This window comes from Podarcis liolepis (genome assembly GCF_965112155.1).
Source record: "Podarcis liolepis genome assembly, chromosome: 6".
NCBI lineage: Eukaryota > Metazoa > Chordata > Lepidosauria > Squamata > Lacertidae > Podarcis > Podarcis liolepis.
In genome coordinates, this window is record NC_139559.1 from 4,341,272 (window position 1) to 4,357,771 (window position 16,500).

Sequence of the window (16,500 nt, forward strand, 5' to 3'; positions counted from 1 at the left end):
GTTGGCCGCGACTGGACCTAATGGTTAGGGGTCCCTTTACCTTTACCTAATGCACATTTAAAGCTCAAGACTTCTCCAAAATAATCCTGGAAACTCTAGTTTCCTCTTTACAGAGTTGCAGTTCCCAGCAGGACAGTTCCCAGGATTCTTTGGGGGAAGTTGTGGACATTAGATGTGCTTTTAATGCAGGAGGTCCTTGGCCCCCCCTAAGGGGGAAAATGTTCCTAGCTAGAGATCCAGGAGCGAATCGTGCAGAGGACGCACAAACAACTTCCATCCAAGAGACAAACAGCGGGTTTGTGTGCTGAACGGTACAAAACAATGGAAAGCCCCAACGCCTCTTCTTTCCTCTTATCAGTTTCCTCGGACACGCTCCTTTCTCTGGGTCAGTTTCCTGTCGGACGTTTCCTCGATTCAACTTGCAAGCCTTTTGGAGACGTCCAAGCTGTTCTAAAAAAACCCAGGTTGGCTTTTACAGCCCAAATCTCCACCGAGGCCCGCTAATCGATCAGAGAAAACAAACCGAGGCAACCCAAGGAGCAATGCTATAGCTGTTTTTATCTTTGTTGCTTATCTGTTGCGACAGGCCAGAACAAAAGCGAGTTACGAAACGTCACAGATACATCACCCAACGGGTTGTGCATGTAAATCGGTTCGTGCTCAGAGTTCATGTTTCTCCCACGTCTTTACAAGCCTGTCTGTCAAGATGCCTGATGACACCTGAGAATTGCCCTTCCTGGCCTGTCTGAAACATCCTTTGGAAATGGTGAACACCTTGGCTCCTGAAGCCAAAGGCCTGCAACATTCAGACATAGATTTGTGCTCATTTGACAGTTCAGCTTGGCCACGCAACAGACACTTGTCAAACCGGTTTGCAGAGGGGCGAGCTTCCAGGAATTTCCTGCTACCGTGACCTGAGGGGTGGGGTTGGGGGGTTTCTAGGAGCCAAACCTCCCTGTTGTATCGCTCTCTGTACTATTTCAGACATGCGGTTTACGCACTTCTCCATGTGCGTTTGCATTTTATTTATGGCACCTTAGACTTCTTGCTGATCGCCGAAGAATTGATGCTTCTGAATTCTGGTGCTGGAGGAGACTCTTGAGAGTCCCATGGACTGCAAGAAGATCAAACCTATCCATTCTTAAGGAAATCAGCCCTGAGTGCTCACTGGAAGGACACATCCTGAAGCTGAGGCTCCAAGACTTTGACCACCTCATGAGAAGAGAAGACTCCCTGGAAAAGACCCTGATGTTGGGAAAGATGGAGGGCACAAGGAGAAGGGGACGACAGAGGACGAGATGGTGAGACAGTGTTCTCGAAGCTACCAGCATGAGTTTGACCAAACTGCGGGAGGCAGTGGAAGACAGGAGTGCCTGGCGTGCTCTGGTCCATGGGTCACGAAGAGTAGGACACGACTAAACAACAAGACTTCTTGCAACAAAGCGAAGCCGGCAGGCAGGCGGCTCCAAGACGGACAACTTCCCGTCCCCCACCGGACAGCCTTCATCCACCCCTTTCCTCCGCGCCTCGTCGCCTGCCAGAGGCTCCCTGTCCCACCCCTTGCTGGCGAGAGCCCTGGTGTTGGTGTCAGTTTCAGGGCCAGGCGCGCGTCCGCCTCCCGTCCGCGCCCCCGGGGAGGAAGAAGCATGATTTGCGTCCGCTGGCTTCCTGGAGGGGACTATCCCTCTCGCCCCCTCCTGCGCTCCTTCCTCCCGCTCCGGCTGCCCTGTGCGTAATTGCGCGCGGAAGCTCGGCAGGTGATGGTCCTATAACTATGCGAGCCATGCTTCAAGGCGAAGGCCAGGGCGAACCGGCGCGGGAAGGGTTAACTCCGAAGGGTGCAGAGCCTGGGAAGGACGCGCAGTCCAGCCGGGTAAGCCGGAGAGGAGGGCGAAGGGTGCAGGCAGTGGCCTCAGCCAGGACTAGCAGCTTGACCAAATTGGATAGGTGGCTTTTCTTGCGCGCGACTCCGCGGAGCGCTGCGATGCTGGCTGAGCGCCCTCACAGTCGGTTCCAAGAGGGTTTCTATATTTGAGCATTTTAAAGGGGGTGGGAGGCGCTCCCGGGCCGTTTGCCTGCCAAAAGTCTAAGCCAGGCAGCCGGAGAGAGTGGCGCTTGACTTGCAGAGGCGGCACGGAGAGATCCTTTGGCAAGGAGGAAGCTGCCAGGAGCAGAATTTACCTATGCGCGTTTGCAATTCTCTCTTTAATTCCGCGGGCTATGCAAAGTAAAACGCGAGCGAGGCAAGGGGATGCAGACATATAGACCCGAGCACCAGACCCCACGCAACTCGGTGGCTTTGCATGCGAAAAAGCTCTTGTCATCTCCACTTACAAGGATTTCAGCTGGTATCTGCGGAACTCGCTGCAGCAGGGGGCAGCAAGGGCCACCGACACGGATGGCTTTAAGAGAGGATTGGACAGATTCATGGAGAATGGTACCTACGGGACCGCCTCTCCTGGTATCCCCCGCGGAGGACCTTAAGGTCCACAAACGACAACACTTTGGAGATCCCAAGTCGCAAGGTGGTTAGATTGGTCTCAACTAGCGCCAGGGCCTTTTCAGTAGTGGCCCCGACGTGGTGGAACGCTCTGTCCCAAGAGACCAGGGCCCTGCGGGACCTGACATCTTTCCGCAGAGCTTGCAAGACAGAGCTGTTCCGCCTGGCCTTTGGTTTGGACTCAGTCTGACCCTTATGTTTCCCGCCCCTTATGGTTTTGATTTATGGGCTACTTTTAAAATGAGGCTGCATTTTAAATTGCATTTTAATCTGTATTTTAAATTGGTTTTCCCCCCTATTATGCTTTTACTGTAATTTTACTGGTGTTAGCCGCCCTGAGCCTGGCTCTGGCTGGGGAGGGCAGGGTATAAATAAAATTTATTATTAGTATTATTATTATTAAGGCTCCTTGCTCTGCCTCCACATCTGGAGACACCAATGCTTCTAAATGCCAGTTGCTGGAAACCACCGGAGTGGAGAGTCGCTGTTGCATTTGGGTCCTGAGTTCGAGTTTCCCTTTGGGGCATTTGATTGGCCGCTCTGAGAACAGGATACTGGACGAAATGGGCCTCTGGTCTGATCCAAAAGCCTCTTATGTTTTTATGTGGTGGGAAAGTGTGCTCTTTAGATAGCCTGACCTACCTCACAGAGTTGTTGTGAGGAATGCAGAGGAGGAGAACCGCGCATCCACCTTGAGCTTCCTGGAGGAAAAAAGTCAGGGTATAAATATAACAATAAGAAAAATAAATCAGTGTTAGTACATTGAGGGCTGCATCTGAGACATGTCACTCTTATCACTGACAGGTCTTGATGCTGAAAGCGGAAGTAGCCCTAAGGGAGACTGTGCTTCTGAGCATGTGCAGAGTGCTGTTCCTCATGGGGGCAGTGCAAGTGCCTGCACTAGCCCAGGGTCAGGCCAGGCTCAAGATCAGGGGCCAGCAACCTTTTTCAGTCGTGGGCCGATCCACCGTCCCTCAGACCGTGTGGGGGGCCGGACTATATTTTGGAAAAAAATATGAACGAATTCCTATGCCCCACAAATAACCAAGAGATACATTTTAAATAAAATGACACATTTTACTCATGTAAAAACACACTGATTCCCAGACCGTCTACAGGCCAGATTGAGAAAGCGATTGGGCCACATTTGGTCCCTGGGCCTTAGGTTGCCTACCCCTGCTCAAGATGTTTTGCTGCCTGAGGCAAAGGACGCAAGATGCCCATTTTATGGGCGTAAGCCGGCCAGACTGAAGATACAGCCTCATGGCAACGCTGGCAAGACAGCATCTCCCAACCCCTTAAGGGAGCCAGGCTAACTTTGAGGGCTCAGGGCAGAACTCTACCCTTTAGCACCAGAAATGGGGAAGCTTTTTCAGGCTGGGGCCCGCATTGCCTTCTAACCAACGTTCCAGGGGCCACATGTCAGAGGTGAGCAGGGCCAGATTTAGGTTTGATGAGGCCCTAAGCTCCTGAAGGTACTGGGACCCTTCATATGTCCAGCTGTCCTTTGTCAACAACAAATTGTCACTGTTTTTTGTGTTGAATATATGCTCTCTGGTAATTGATGGAGCTAACAGGTATCTGAAGCCATTTGCACATAACAAAATATGTATTTATGTATTTTATCAAAGTAATTGTTCGACTGAAATACAATAAAGAAGAAGTACTAATAGTGAAATACAATTAATTAGTATATTGATAGTGAAATAATTATTAAGCTCTAACTTAAAATGATTTTTTATTCCTAACGAACTGAATAATGCAAACACAATGGCATTTGGCAATAACAAAAGTTCCTTTAGAAACACAATTTACCAAGACTCATAATCTAATCTCTAGAAACTTGCTATAACAAGAAATAATAATTGTAGGTTTTATTTTGTTTGTTTTTTATCTTATATTTTGGAAATGTACATCCAGGTGTTTTTTTACCTTTAATTTTTTGGGGGGCCCCAAGAGAGTGGGGCCCTAAGCTGTAGCTTGTTTAAAGGTAAAGGTAAAGGTACCCCTGACCATTAGGTCCAGTCATGACCGACTCTGGGGTTGCGGCGCTCATCTCGCTTTATTGGCTGAGGGAGCCGGCGTCCAGCTTCCGGGTCATGTGGCCAGCATGACTAAGCCGCTTCTGGCAAACCAGAGCAGCGCACGGAAATGCCGTTTTCCTTCCCGCCGGAGCGGTACCTATTTATCTACTTGCACTTTGTGTTTTCGAACTTCTAGGTGGGCAGGAACAGGAACCGAGCAATGGGAGCTCACTCTGTTGCGGGGATTCGAACTGCCGACCTTCTGATCGGCAAGTCCTAGGCTCTGTGGTTTAACCCACAGCACCACCCGCGTCCTGTAGCTTGTTTAGCTTATACATAAATCTGGCCCTGGAGGTGAGCAGGGGCCAGGAACAAAAGTGGAGTGGGCAACAAATGTAGGCTAGTTTCTACCCACACTTGCACACTCCTCTCTCCATCCTTCCCCCAGGAAAATAAGAGGAATTGTCAGAGTTCCAGGGCACCTTCCAGCTGTGCAGAAACACTCAAGGAAGGTGAAAAACAGCAGCAGTGATGGGCAGAGGCTGTGCTATCAACAGGCCAGCTAGGCATCCGCCTTGGGCACAGACCTCCGAGGGGTGGGCACAGTTTCATACAGGTTAGTTTTTGTTTTACCAATCCTGTGAACTTAACAGCAGCAGCACAAAGACTTCCAAAGTCCATGCTGCCACTGTGCTAGGAAAACCTCTCTTCGTGCCAAGACAAAAGCTCCTAGATAAAGTGCCAGATGTTTCTGTTGCCCTAAGGACCCTCCATGCACTTCCAGCGTCAGTGGCGAGTGGGGAACGCAAAGCTCGAGTTTGCAGAACTGTCTTACATTTAAGAATGTTGCAAGGGGGACTAGTCGGCTTGGCAAATCTATCAGCTGAGCATGTGCCCAAGCCGCCTGCGCTTGACCCGAAGGAGCTGGTGATGACAAAGTTTGCCAAGGAAAAGGCACACAAAGTGAGATTGTGATCTGCATGAATGGAAACATGTAACATCGCAGTTCACAAGATTATTCAGAATGGTTTGTGTCCTCAAGTGTTTTCTTTTGTATTCGAGGAAGGTGCTCAAAGATGGTTGCATTATGCTTATCCTTACACTCTAAAATAAATTTAGCGCTTCCAAGTTTTTGCTTTTGATTTTTCAACTGCTTCTGAAAATTGAAGCTAGCAATTTTGGGAGTGGGTTGCAAGTACAGTGGCTTGGGTTAAGTACTTAATTCGTTCCGGAGGTCGTTCTTAACCTGAAACTGTTCTTAACTTGAAGCACCACTTTAGCTAATGGGGCCTCCCGCTGCTGCTGCGCCGCCAGAGCATGATTTCTGTTCTCATCCTGAAGCAAAGTTCTTAATCCGAGGTACAGTGGTGCCTCGCAAGACGAAATTAATTCGTTCCGTGAGTTTTTTGTCTAGCGAATTTTTCGTCTTGCGAAGCACGAAATCCCATAGGAATGCATTGAAATTCAATTAATGCATTCCTATGGTCAAAAAAAGTCCAAACAAAGCCAAATTTGGTACAACAAGAGTTTATTAAGTGCTCTTTAAAGTCGCACATACTGTAAAGAGCATTTCAAAAACTGAAGGAACAATAAATTAAGTTTCTAAACATGACAGAAAAACATTTAAAAATCAACAAAGTGTACAGTACATTTTCTAAGTCTCTGGGGGACAACTCGAAGAAGGTTCCTCTTCCACTCTTTGCTTCTTGCTGAAGAACCCCCTCCTCAACTGTTCCCCCAGCCGCCCACCACACAGAAATTCAAATCCAGAATTTTTTTTAAAAAAACAGCAGTGTCCCAATGGTCACAGAAAATCATAAAAATGCAGGAAAAAAACCCCACAAGCTTCCAGATTCTTGCAAACCCCTCCTCAACTGTTCCCCAGTCACCCACCACACAGAAATTCAAATCCAGAATGTTTTTAAAAAAACAGCAGAGTGTCCCAATTGTCACAGAAAATCATAAAAATGCAGAAAAAAAACACACAAGCTTCCAGATTATTGCAAACCCCTCCTCAACTGTTCCCCCAGCCACCCACCACACAGAAATCCAAATCCAGAATGTTTTTTAAAAAACAGCAGAGTGGCCCAATGGTCACAGAAAATCATAAAAATGCAGAAAAAACACACACACAAGCTTCCAGATTCTTGCAAACCCCTCCCCAACACCAAGTCCTTGAATTCCAAACACCCCAACCCAAAATCCAAAAACCACCCAAAAAAGTTTAAAAAGTTTAAAAGAAGTTTTGGAAAAGCTTCAAAAATCACCAAAGTCTTCAAAAACCTCAAAAAAGGCTACCACTATGAGTTGCTCCTCGAAGTCAAGTCGCAACTGTATTAACGGTGTTAAGAAAAAGGAAACAAACTTGCAAGACGTTTTCGTTTTTCGTCTTGCGAAGCAAGCCCATAGGGAAATTCGTCTTGCGAAGCAACTCAAAAACGGAAAACTCTTTCGTCTAGCGAGTTTTTCGTTTTGTGAAGCATTCGTCTTGCGGGCCACCACTGTACTATTTCTGGGTTAGCAGAGTCTGTAACCTGAAGCGTCTGTAACCTGAAGCGTCTGTAACCTGATGTACCACTGTAGTTAGCCATGCCTAGGGTGCAAAATAGCCTGGTGATAGGTGCAGCCTGGAGAGAGCACTGAAGGCCAGTTAGAGAGGCCTAATTTTCCTCTCAGCTGCTCTAACACCTTCCCACTGCTTTGCCCCCTCTGCCCTAAATCTGCCACCTGAGGCCATTGCCTCCCTCTGCCTCCTGGTAGGACTGCTTTGGCACTTCCCATAATGTGCAAGTTGTTGATCACTGTGAGGACAGGATGCTGGACTAGCCAGCCCATAATGCCTGCTGGCCCCACCTTCCTCCCCACACCTCCAGGATTTCATGTGCACACAAGACTTTGCCTTCCTGCATATCCACCGACAACATGCTCAATCTGCAACAAGCTTTGATTTTCGGAAATCGGAACGAAACCCGTTTCTCAAGAAGCGCTTTTCATGGACTAAAAATACACAGCAGTTCTAGATTGTGTGAGGACTACGCAGGGGAAAAGAAAACAAGCGCTCCATTGACTCTGGAACAAAATGTGTGTGTGCTGCCATAATACTACGGGATGAGAAATGCCAGAAGCAGGCGATGTTGCTCTCAGACAGTGCGTGGAAGCAAAGAGCTGGCCAAGCCTTTCCTGGGTGCCACGGCCTGTGCCCTGCTTGGACAAGCGCCCAGGGGAACTTCAGGGTGCCGGCCAAGTAGGTGAAGTTTGGTAAAGCATTAATGAACGTGCCCAGGTCCCTGGCTGTGTCGTCATCGCCTTCTCTTGTTGCCACAATGAATCACAGCCCTCCTTCCTTCCAGAAATGTGTCTGCAGTCCCCCAGTGAGGGTGCCTCTGATTGGCCTAATTACCGTACTTCCTGCCGTTGGGACAGGGTAAAAAAGTGTAACAGGGTCAGTGCAAGAAATTTGGGCACCAGAGGCGATCGCAAAATGGCACGTTCTCCCACCAGGGAAGATGGGGTGAGTGGAAATGTACCTCAGGAACCAGGGAGGAATCGATTGAATTAACCTTACCTGACACTTGAAGTGGGAATCAAAGGCCATTTGGGGAGGTGGGGGCTCTGCTCTGAATCACGCTGGCAGGGTGCAAAGCCCAGGAGGCCCCCAGGAGTCAGCCGTTTCAGTATCCTCCCTGGGGTGGCAGGAGACTGGTAAAGTAATGGTAAAGGGACCCCTGACCGTTAGGTCCAGTCGTGGCCGACTCTGGGGTTGCGGCACTCATCTCACTTTACTGGCCGAGGGAGTCGACATTTGTCCGCAGACAGTTTTTTCCTGGTCATGTGGCCAGCATGACTAAGCCGCTTCTGGCGAGCCAGAGCAGCACACGGAAACGCCGTTTACCTTCCCGCCAGAGCGGTACCTATTTATCTACTTGCACTTTGACGTGCTTTCGAACTGCTAGGTGGGCAGGAGCAGGGACCGAGCAACGGGAGCTCACCCCGTTGCGGGGATTCGAACTGCCGACCTTCTGATCGGCAAGTCCTAGGCCCTGTGGTTTAACCCACAGCACCACCCACGTCCCAGGAGACTGGTAGCGCCCTCTATTTGCTGAGAGGCTGCTGTTGAGGGGTGGGGGGCTGCCGAGGTGACAGATTCAGCCCCCAAGGAGTGTGCCACAGCCATTGCTGTTACTGCAGCTGCAGCCAGTGATGCATTCCTTGGAGGCCAGATATGTTGCCCCTATAGATCCTGCCACCCGAGGCAGTCGCCTTACCTTGCCTCACAGGTGGGCCGGCCTTGATAAGTAACCAAGATGCGGACCAAGAGGCAGTGTCGGGCTATGAGCCTCAGTCAGTTAAAAGCTCTTTGGAACCAAGAGGCTGTTAAAGGAAGGTGCCACGTGGTCCTTCCTGGTCAGTGCCTTCCCTTCCATCCCACAGGGTTCCTGAGCTGGGGGGCCACCACTGAGAAGACTCTGGATGGAGCAGCCATCTTTTGGAGCTCTCTGGATGTTTTGGGACTACGACACCCATCAGCCCCTGCCAGCAGAGCCAGGCTCCAGCTAGCCATAGCATCACATGGCTGGTGCTGATGGAGTTGTAGCCTAAAATATTTGGGGCGTCTCACAATAGGGAAGGAAGCACTGGATGCTGGAGCCACAATCCCCCATACTTCAGATAGTGGGACCACTTTGAAGGGAGCTATTGTTTTTTGTTTACTGTGTTATGTATTATTCTGTTCTTATATTGTCAAACACCATGCGATCCTTGAAGGAGCATCTGAACAGCAACTGAACTGCAGGCACAGCAGGGCTGTTCTGTTCTGCAACCCTCTGTGAAAATATGTGCTTCTAAAATTATCTGCAGCCGCTTTCCAGCTGCCGACACCCGATCCATCGCAGGCAGCTTGTGAAATGTCTCCCCATCTCCTTCCCACCCCTGTTTATGCTGCTATTATCCCTCCGGTCTAAGGAGCTGAGGTTGACATATCTATCTGTTTCCTTTCACAACGCCCCTGCAAGGGAGAGTGCAGGATGAGGGAAGTTTCCACACTACAGTTCATGGCTGGCTGGGTGTCGATCTGAACAACGATCTCTGCAGCCTGGGTTGAGGGCTGCACGCCAGGCGAGGGCAGAGCCAGAATTAAGAACAGGTGGAGACGCTTGCAAAAGTATCCTGAATTAACTAATCCAGAATAAAGACTGCCTGCGCCCATTTTTGCCATGGTCACCTCAGATTAAAATTCCCAACTTTGGCGAGTCTACTCAGGAGTAAGCGGATCTACTGAGAAAGCCATCATCCTGAGCCCCACCCCGCAAGATAAGATGGCCTTGGCTGTTGAATGAGCATTCGCTCTGTTTCTTTTTTCCAGGGAAGTAAGAAGGTGTTGTCAAAGCAAGTGTGATCCCACGCTCTCCAGTACATTTCCCTGTGATTTATTACCAAAATACCCCACACCTGATCTTTTTGGGGAACTAGGTTTGTTGCGCAAGAGCTCCCAATGCACTATAATTGCACAACCTGAATTTGTTGTTATGTGATTGAACCCTGCCCTGAAAAAGCGGCAGCCGGGGCAGGCTTTCAGTTTGAAGTGGTAACTCAAAAAGGACTAGAATCTGGCTTTTGCTTTATTTTTAAAGAAAGATGCTTTCCGAGAGCAATATTCTATTCTTTATGTGTGTGGGATCTTGAAACATTTGAAGTCCTGTTTTCTCTTTCTCGTCTTCTCTCTCTCTCTGTCTCTCACACACCACTGCTGCCTGGAAAGTTGTGATTATGCCCAATTTACAGCTGGGGAATTGAGGTCAAGAAAGGTGATTGAAGAGTCCTTGAGGAAGCTTGCTTTCCTCAACCACATATTCTCTTCTGGTTCTTTGTTATCCACCGCAAAAATTTCCATCGCCTCTTTTGAACACCGGCCAGACTCTGGACTTTGGATGTTGTCGTGACTTGAGAGAGGTCAGGTCACTCCGACACCCTGTTCAGAAATTGTATTTTAGGCCTATCAGGAAATGCTGAAACCCCACTCAGTGTCAAAGGAAGAGGCAGCAGTCAGGAGAGAGAGAGAGAGCTTTCTCTGGGTCTGCCAAATTCCTGATCTTGCATAAGATGAACATAGCAATTCCTTGGTCAACATACTAAGAAGCTCGTGTTTAGAGAGGAATTTAACCCCCCTCTGACAGTGGGATCCAGGCAACCCGATAGGATTTTGCACTGTGGAAACTCCCTGCTGTTTGAATATAGGGTTGGATGCAGGCCAGATTAGAGAGTTGTAGAGAAACTGCAGAGGGACGCGGGTGGCGCTGTGGGTTAAACCACAGAGCCTAGGGCTTGCCGATCAGAAGGTCGGTGGTTTGAATCCCCGTGACGGGGTGAGCGCCTGTTGCTCGGTCCCTGCTCCTGCCAACCTAGCAGTTCGAAAACACGTCAAAGTGCAAGTAGATAAATAGGTACCACTCCAGCGGGAAGCTAAACGGTGTTTCTGTGCACTGCTCTGATTCGCCAGAAGCGGCTTAGTCATGCTGGCCACATGACCCGGAAGCTGTACGCCGGCTCCCTTGGCCAATAAAGCGAGATGAGTGCCACAACCCCAGAGTCGGCCACGACTGGACCTAATAGTCAGGGGTCCCTTTACCATTACCTGCAGAGAAACTGCAGAAGGGATTTTCATATCCAGCATCTCTACAGACCCTCCCATGTCAGAGGCAATAGGCACTGGGAGGTTGTGAGGAAGAAACCTGCAGCCATCCAGCTGGGGGTGATGGCACCTGTAGCTCCAAACACCTGGAGGCTGGCAAAGTCTGCAGTTGGGGAGCACAGAAGTCTCCTATATATTAGACCACTTGTCCATCTAGCTCAGCATACTCTACTTTGACTGGCAGAAGCTCCCAGAATTCTTTGGGTGCTTTACATGCAGGGTAATAATAATAATAATAATAATAATAATAATAATAATAATAATAATAATAATTTTTATACCCCGCAATCCCCGGCCAAAGCCGGGCTCAGGGCGGCTAACACCAATAAAATTACAATAAAAACATAATAGAAAATAAATAAATAAAGCAATTTAAAATACAGGTTAAACAATTTAAATGCAGCCTCATTTTAAAAGTAGCTGATAAATCAAAACCATAAGGGGAGGGAAACATAAGGGTCAGACTGAGTCCAAACCAAAGGCCTGGTGGAACAGCTCTGTCTTGCAGGCCCTGCGGAAAGATGTCAAGTCCCACAGGGCCCTGGTCTCTTGGGGCAGAACGTTCCACCAAGTTGGGGCCAGTGCTGAAAAGGCCCTGGCCCTAGTTGAGACCAATCTAACCACCTTGTGACTTGGGACCTCCAAGGTGTTGCCATTTGTGGACCTTAGGGTCCTCCACGGGGGATACCAGGAGAGGCGGTCCCGTAGGTACGAGGGTCCTAGGCCGCATAGGGCTTTAAAGATGAAACCTTTCTTCAAAGTGTGAAAAGCCAGATATACTGTGTTTGGGGGAAGGCTCTCCTGGGCATTTCTGCAGAGCGGGGCCCTTGACCTATGCCCCAAAGTCCTCCCTCGAGTGCGCCACTTTGACAGGGATGCGATGCTCCCCTCATGCCCAACTGAATTTCCCAGAGGTACCCAGTTCACCACTGCCAGATGCTCACCAAAGTGAACACCTCCTGATCTACCAGGGCTGCTCTTTAACATTTTCTTACATTTGCATTAGAGAAGACAGGATTTGCTACTTTTGCAGGGTGTGTGTGTGTTCAAGAGATGCTCTCCTCACCTGCCAGCATCTCCTTTCCAGGTGAAACCAGCCTTACCTCTCCACCGGAAGGTTTGCTATGCTCTTGGAGGAGCCCCGTACCAGCTCACAGGAAACGCCGTCGGGTTTTTCCTCCAGATCTTCTTGCTGGATGTCGTGCAGGTGAGCTCCATCCTGGCACTCAGCTACATTCGTCAAAAAACAGTGATCTGAATGAGTTATAAACTCACCACAGTTCAAGAAGGACACTGACAAACTGGAACGTGTCCAGAGGAGGGCAACCAAAATGGTCAAAGGCCTGGAAACGATGCCTTATGAGGAACGGCTAAGGGAGCTGGGCATGTTTAGCCTGGAGAAGAGGAGGTTAAGGGGTGATATGATAGCCATGTTCAAATATATAAAAGGATGTCACATAGAGGAGGGAGAAAGGTTGTTTTCTGCTGCTCCAGAGAAGCGGACACGGAGCAATGGATCCAAACTACAAGAAAGAAGATTCCACCTAAACATGAGGAAGAACTTCCTGACAGTAAGAGCTGTTTGACAGTGGAATTTGCTGCCAAGGAGTGTGGTGGAGTCTCCTACTTTGGAGGTCTTTAAGCGGAGGCTTGACAACCATATGTCAGGAGTGCTCTGATGGTGTTTCCTGCTTGGCAGGGGGTTGGACTCGATGGCCCTTGTGGTCTCTTCCAACTCTCTGATTCTATGAAACATGCAACACCAGATAGCGCCAGACAGCGCAAAACATTTGCATAGCGTTTTTCCATAGTTCCCCCCCCCCTTTTGTTATAACAATTTGATTTCTGACTTATTTATAGCGGGTTTTCCCCTGTGTGCAGATCCACCCCTGGTTTGTTTGCAGGGAGATGAAATGTTGGTTTCTTAATATGATGATGTTGATGATTTATTATTTATACCCTCCCCATCTAAGAGGCTTCCAGCAGGATACTATAATACAATGATTCATCAAATATTAAAAGCTTCCCTAAACAGGGCTGCCTTCAGATGTCTTCTAAATGTCAGTTGTTTATTTCTTTGACATCTGATGGGAGGGCGTTCTACAGCGCGAGTGCCACTAGTGAGAAGGCCCTCTGCCTGATTCCCTGTAACTTGGCTTCTCACAGGGAGGGAACCACCAGAAGGCCCTCGGTGCTGGACCTCAGTGTCCGGGTAGAACGATGGGGGTGGAGACGCTCCTTCAGGTATACTGGGCTGAGGCCGTTTAGGGCTTTAAAGGTCAGCACCAACACTTTGAATTCTGCTCAGAAATGTACTGGAAGTCAATGTAGGTCTTTCAAGACTGGAGCTATATGGTCTCAACAGCTGCTCCCAGTCACCAGTCTAGCTGCTGCATTCTGGATTAATTGCAGTTTCCGGGTCACCTTCAAAGGTAGCCCACGTAGAGCGCATGGCAGTAGTCTAAGCGGGAGATAACCAGAGCATGCACCATTCTGGCAAGACAGTCTGTGGGCAGATCGGGTCTCATCCTGCGTACCAGATGGAGCTGGTAAACAGCTGCCCTGGACACAGAATTGACCTGCACCTCCATGGACAGCTGTGAGTCCAAAATGACTCCTAGGCTGCGCACCTGCTCCTTCTGATTTGCACACAAGGAGGTTTGAGAATGTTGCATTATTATCCCATGTTTTCCTGTGCATTTATCTGTCATTTTCCTTACTGCAAAAAGTCTGGGTTTTGTTGCACAAGACCTCTCTTCAATCAACTCCAATAGTGCAGCTTCAATTTGCTATTTTGTGATGGAGCCCACATTCAGGGCATTCATTTAAAGCAGTAGGATGCCACTTCAAACAGTCATGGATTCCCCCAAAGAATTCTGGGAGCTGTAGTTTGTGAAAGGAGCCCATCCCAGAACTATAGTATTGAACGGTCATTCCTTCTTTCCAGGGAACTCTGGGAATTGTAGTTCTGGGAGAGAAATAGGGGTCTCCTTAACAACGCTCAGCACCCTTAAGAAACTACAATTCCCAGAGTTCCCTGGAAAGAAGGAATGACTGGTTAAAGTGGTATCAAAGCGCTTTAAATGTATGGTAGGAATGTGGCGTTATCCCACTTGAAAATAGCAGTGGTCTGGAAGTGCAATTTATCTGAAGCCGGACTCAGATTAGTTGCTCATGTGATTTCCAGCCCTTGAAATTTATTTCATTTGGCTTTTGGTTTAGGGAAGCTTTTAATGTTTGATGCATTACTGTATTTTAATATTTTGTTGGAAGCCGCCAAGAGTGGCTGGGGAAGCCCAGCTAGATGGGTGGGGTATAATTAATAAATTATTATTATTATTATTATTATTATTATTATTATTATTATTATTATTAAAAGGTAAAGGGACCCCTGACCATTAGGTCCAGTCGTGACCAACTCTGGGGTTGCGGCGCTCATCTTGCTCTATAGGCTGAGGGAGCCGGCGTACAGCTTCTGGGTCATGTGGCCAGCATGACTAAGCCGGTTCTGGCGAACCAGAGCAGCGCATGGAAACACCGTTTACCTTCCCGCCAGAGGGGTACCTATTTATCTACTTGCACTTTGACGTGCTTTCAAACTGCTAGGTTGGCAGGAGCAGGGACAGAGCAACGGGCGCTCACCCTGTCGCGGGGATTTGAACCGCCGACCTTCTGATCGGCAAGTCCTAGGCTCTGTGGTTTAACCCACAGCGCCGCCCACGTCCATCATTATTATTATTATTATTATTATTATTATTATTATTATTTCATTAAATGTGCATACTGCTTGACTGCAGAAAACCTCAAAGCCATTTACAGAAATAATAAAACAGCAGAATTATTAATAAAAGCAATTAAAGCATTCAAAAAAATTCACATCGGCAATAAACTAAACATTCTAGATATCTGGAGAGGCCTGCCTAAACAAAACAAACAAAAGTTTTTAGTAGGCACTGAAAAGAGGGAAGAATCCTGCCTGATGTCAATAGACAGGGAGTTCCGAAGTGTCGGCGGCCCTTAGACACTAAATAATCAATTTTGAAATGTTGTTTGGGTTGATGCTCCAGGTCTTTCCACACTGCCTAACAGATTCCGTCTCCCCCTTTGCCTCGATCTAGCTGGAGCCTTTCCATGCTTCGCTGATCCTTTTCCTGGGGAAAGCCTGGGATGCTGTGGCCGACCCCGCCATCGGATTCCTGGTCAGCAGAAGCCCCCGCCGGAGGTGGGGCAAACTGATCCCCTGGTGAGTGAGAGGGAAAAGGGGAAACCGGGTGGATCTGTTGGTGTTTTGCAGGAAAGATCAAGGGGCAGCCTGGTCATAAAAGCTGGAGGTGTGTTAAGCCAGTTGCTTCTCATAGGACACATGTGAAAAGGATCTAGGAGTCTTGGTTGACCACAAACTTGACATGAGCCAACAGTGTGACGCAGCAGCTAAAAAAGCCAATGCAATTCTGGGCTGCATCAATAGGAGTATAGCATCTAGATCAAGGGAAGTAATAGTGCCACTGTATTCTGCTCTGGTCAGACCTCACCTGGAGTACTGTGTCCAGTTCTGGGCACCACAGTTCAAGAAGGACACTGACAAACTGGAACGTGTCCAGAGGAGGGCAACCAAAATGGTCAAAGGCCTGGAAACGATGCCTTATGAGGAACGGCTAAGGGAGCTGGGCATGTTTAGCCTGGAGAAGAGGAGGTCAAGGGGTGATATGATAGCCATGTTCAAATATAGAAAAGGATGTCACATAGAGGAGGGAGAAAGGTTGTTTTCTGCTGCTCCAGAGAAGCGGACACGGAGCAATGGATCCAAACTACAAGAAAGAAGATTCCACCTAAACATTAGGAAGAACTTCCTGACAGTAAGAGCTGTTTGACAGTGGAATTTGCTGCCAAGGAGTGTGGTGGAGTCTCCTACTTTGGAGGTCTTTAAGCAGAGGCTTGACAACCAAATGTCAGGAGTGCTCTGATGGTGTTTCCTGCTTGGCAGGGGGTTGGACTCAATGGCCCTTGTGGTCTCTTCCAACTCTATGATTCTATGATTCTATGATTCTATGACAGTGGAGTTGGAAGGTACAAAGGAAAAATTCAGCCTTTCTCAACCTGTGGGTCCCCAGATGTTGTTGGACTACAACTCCCATCACCCCTAGCTAGCAAGGCCAGAGCTCAGGGATGATGGGAGTTGTAGTCCAACAACATCTGGGGATGCACAGGTTGAGAACCGCTAGTCCATGTACTTCTGGGATGGGAAGAAGTATATGAATTATTTGAAGAGCAACTGTAACCAACAAATT

At 48.5% G+C, this 16,500-nt stretch overlaps 1 protein-coding gene across 12 annotated transcripts in view; it reads left to right on the forward strand.

Annotated features, from left to right (window-relative positions):
- Positions 1 to 1,423: 1,423 nt before the first annotated feature.
- Positions 1,424 to 16,500, forward strand: part of LOC310708748 (sodium-dependent lysophosphatidylcholine symporter 1-B-like) — a 43,416-nt gene continuing 28,339 nt past the window's right edge. For 2 of the 12 annotated variants that reach the window (XM_083507506.1, XM_083507507.1), the window contains exons 1-3: positions 1,427 to 1,873; positions 12,300 to 12,419; positions 15,331 to 15,455. In XM_083507506.1, the coding sequence (XP_083363632.1) occupies positions 1,775 to 1,873; positions 12,300 to 12,419; positions 15,331 to 15,455 (344 nt within the window). In that variant the 5' untranslated portion in view covers positions 1,427 to 1,774. The other 10 variants (XM_083507505.1, XM_083507510.1, XM_083507511.1 and 7 more) reach the window with 10 other exon arrangements.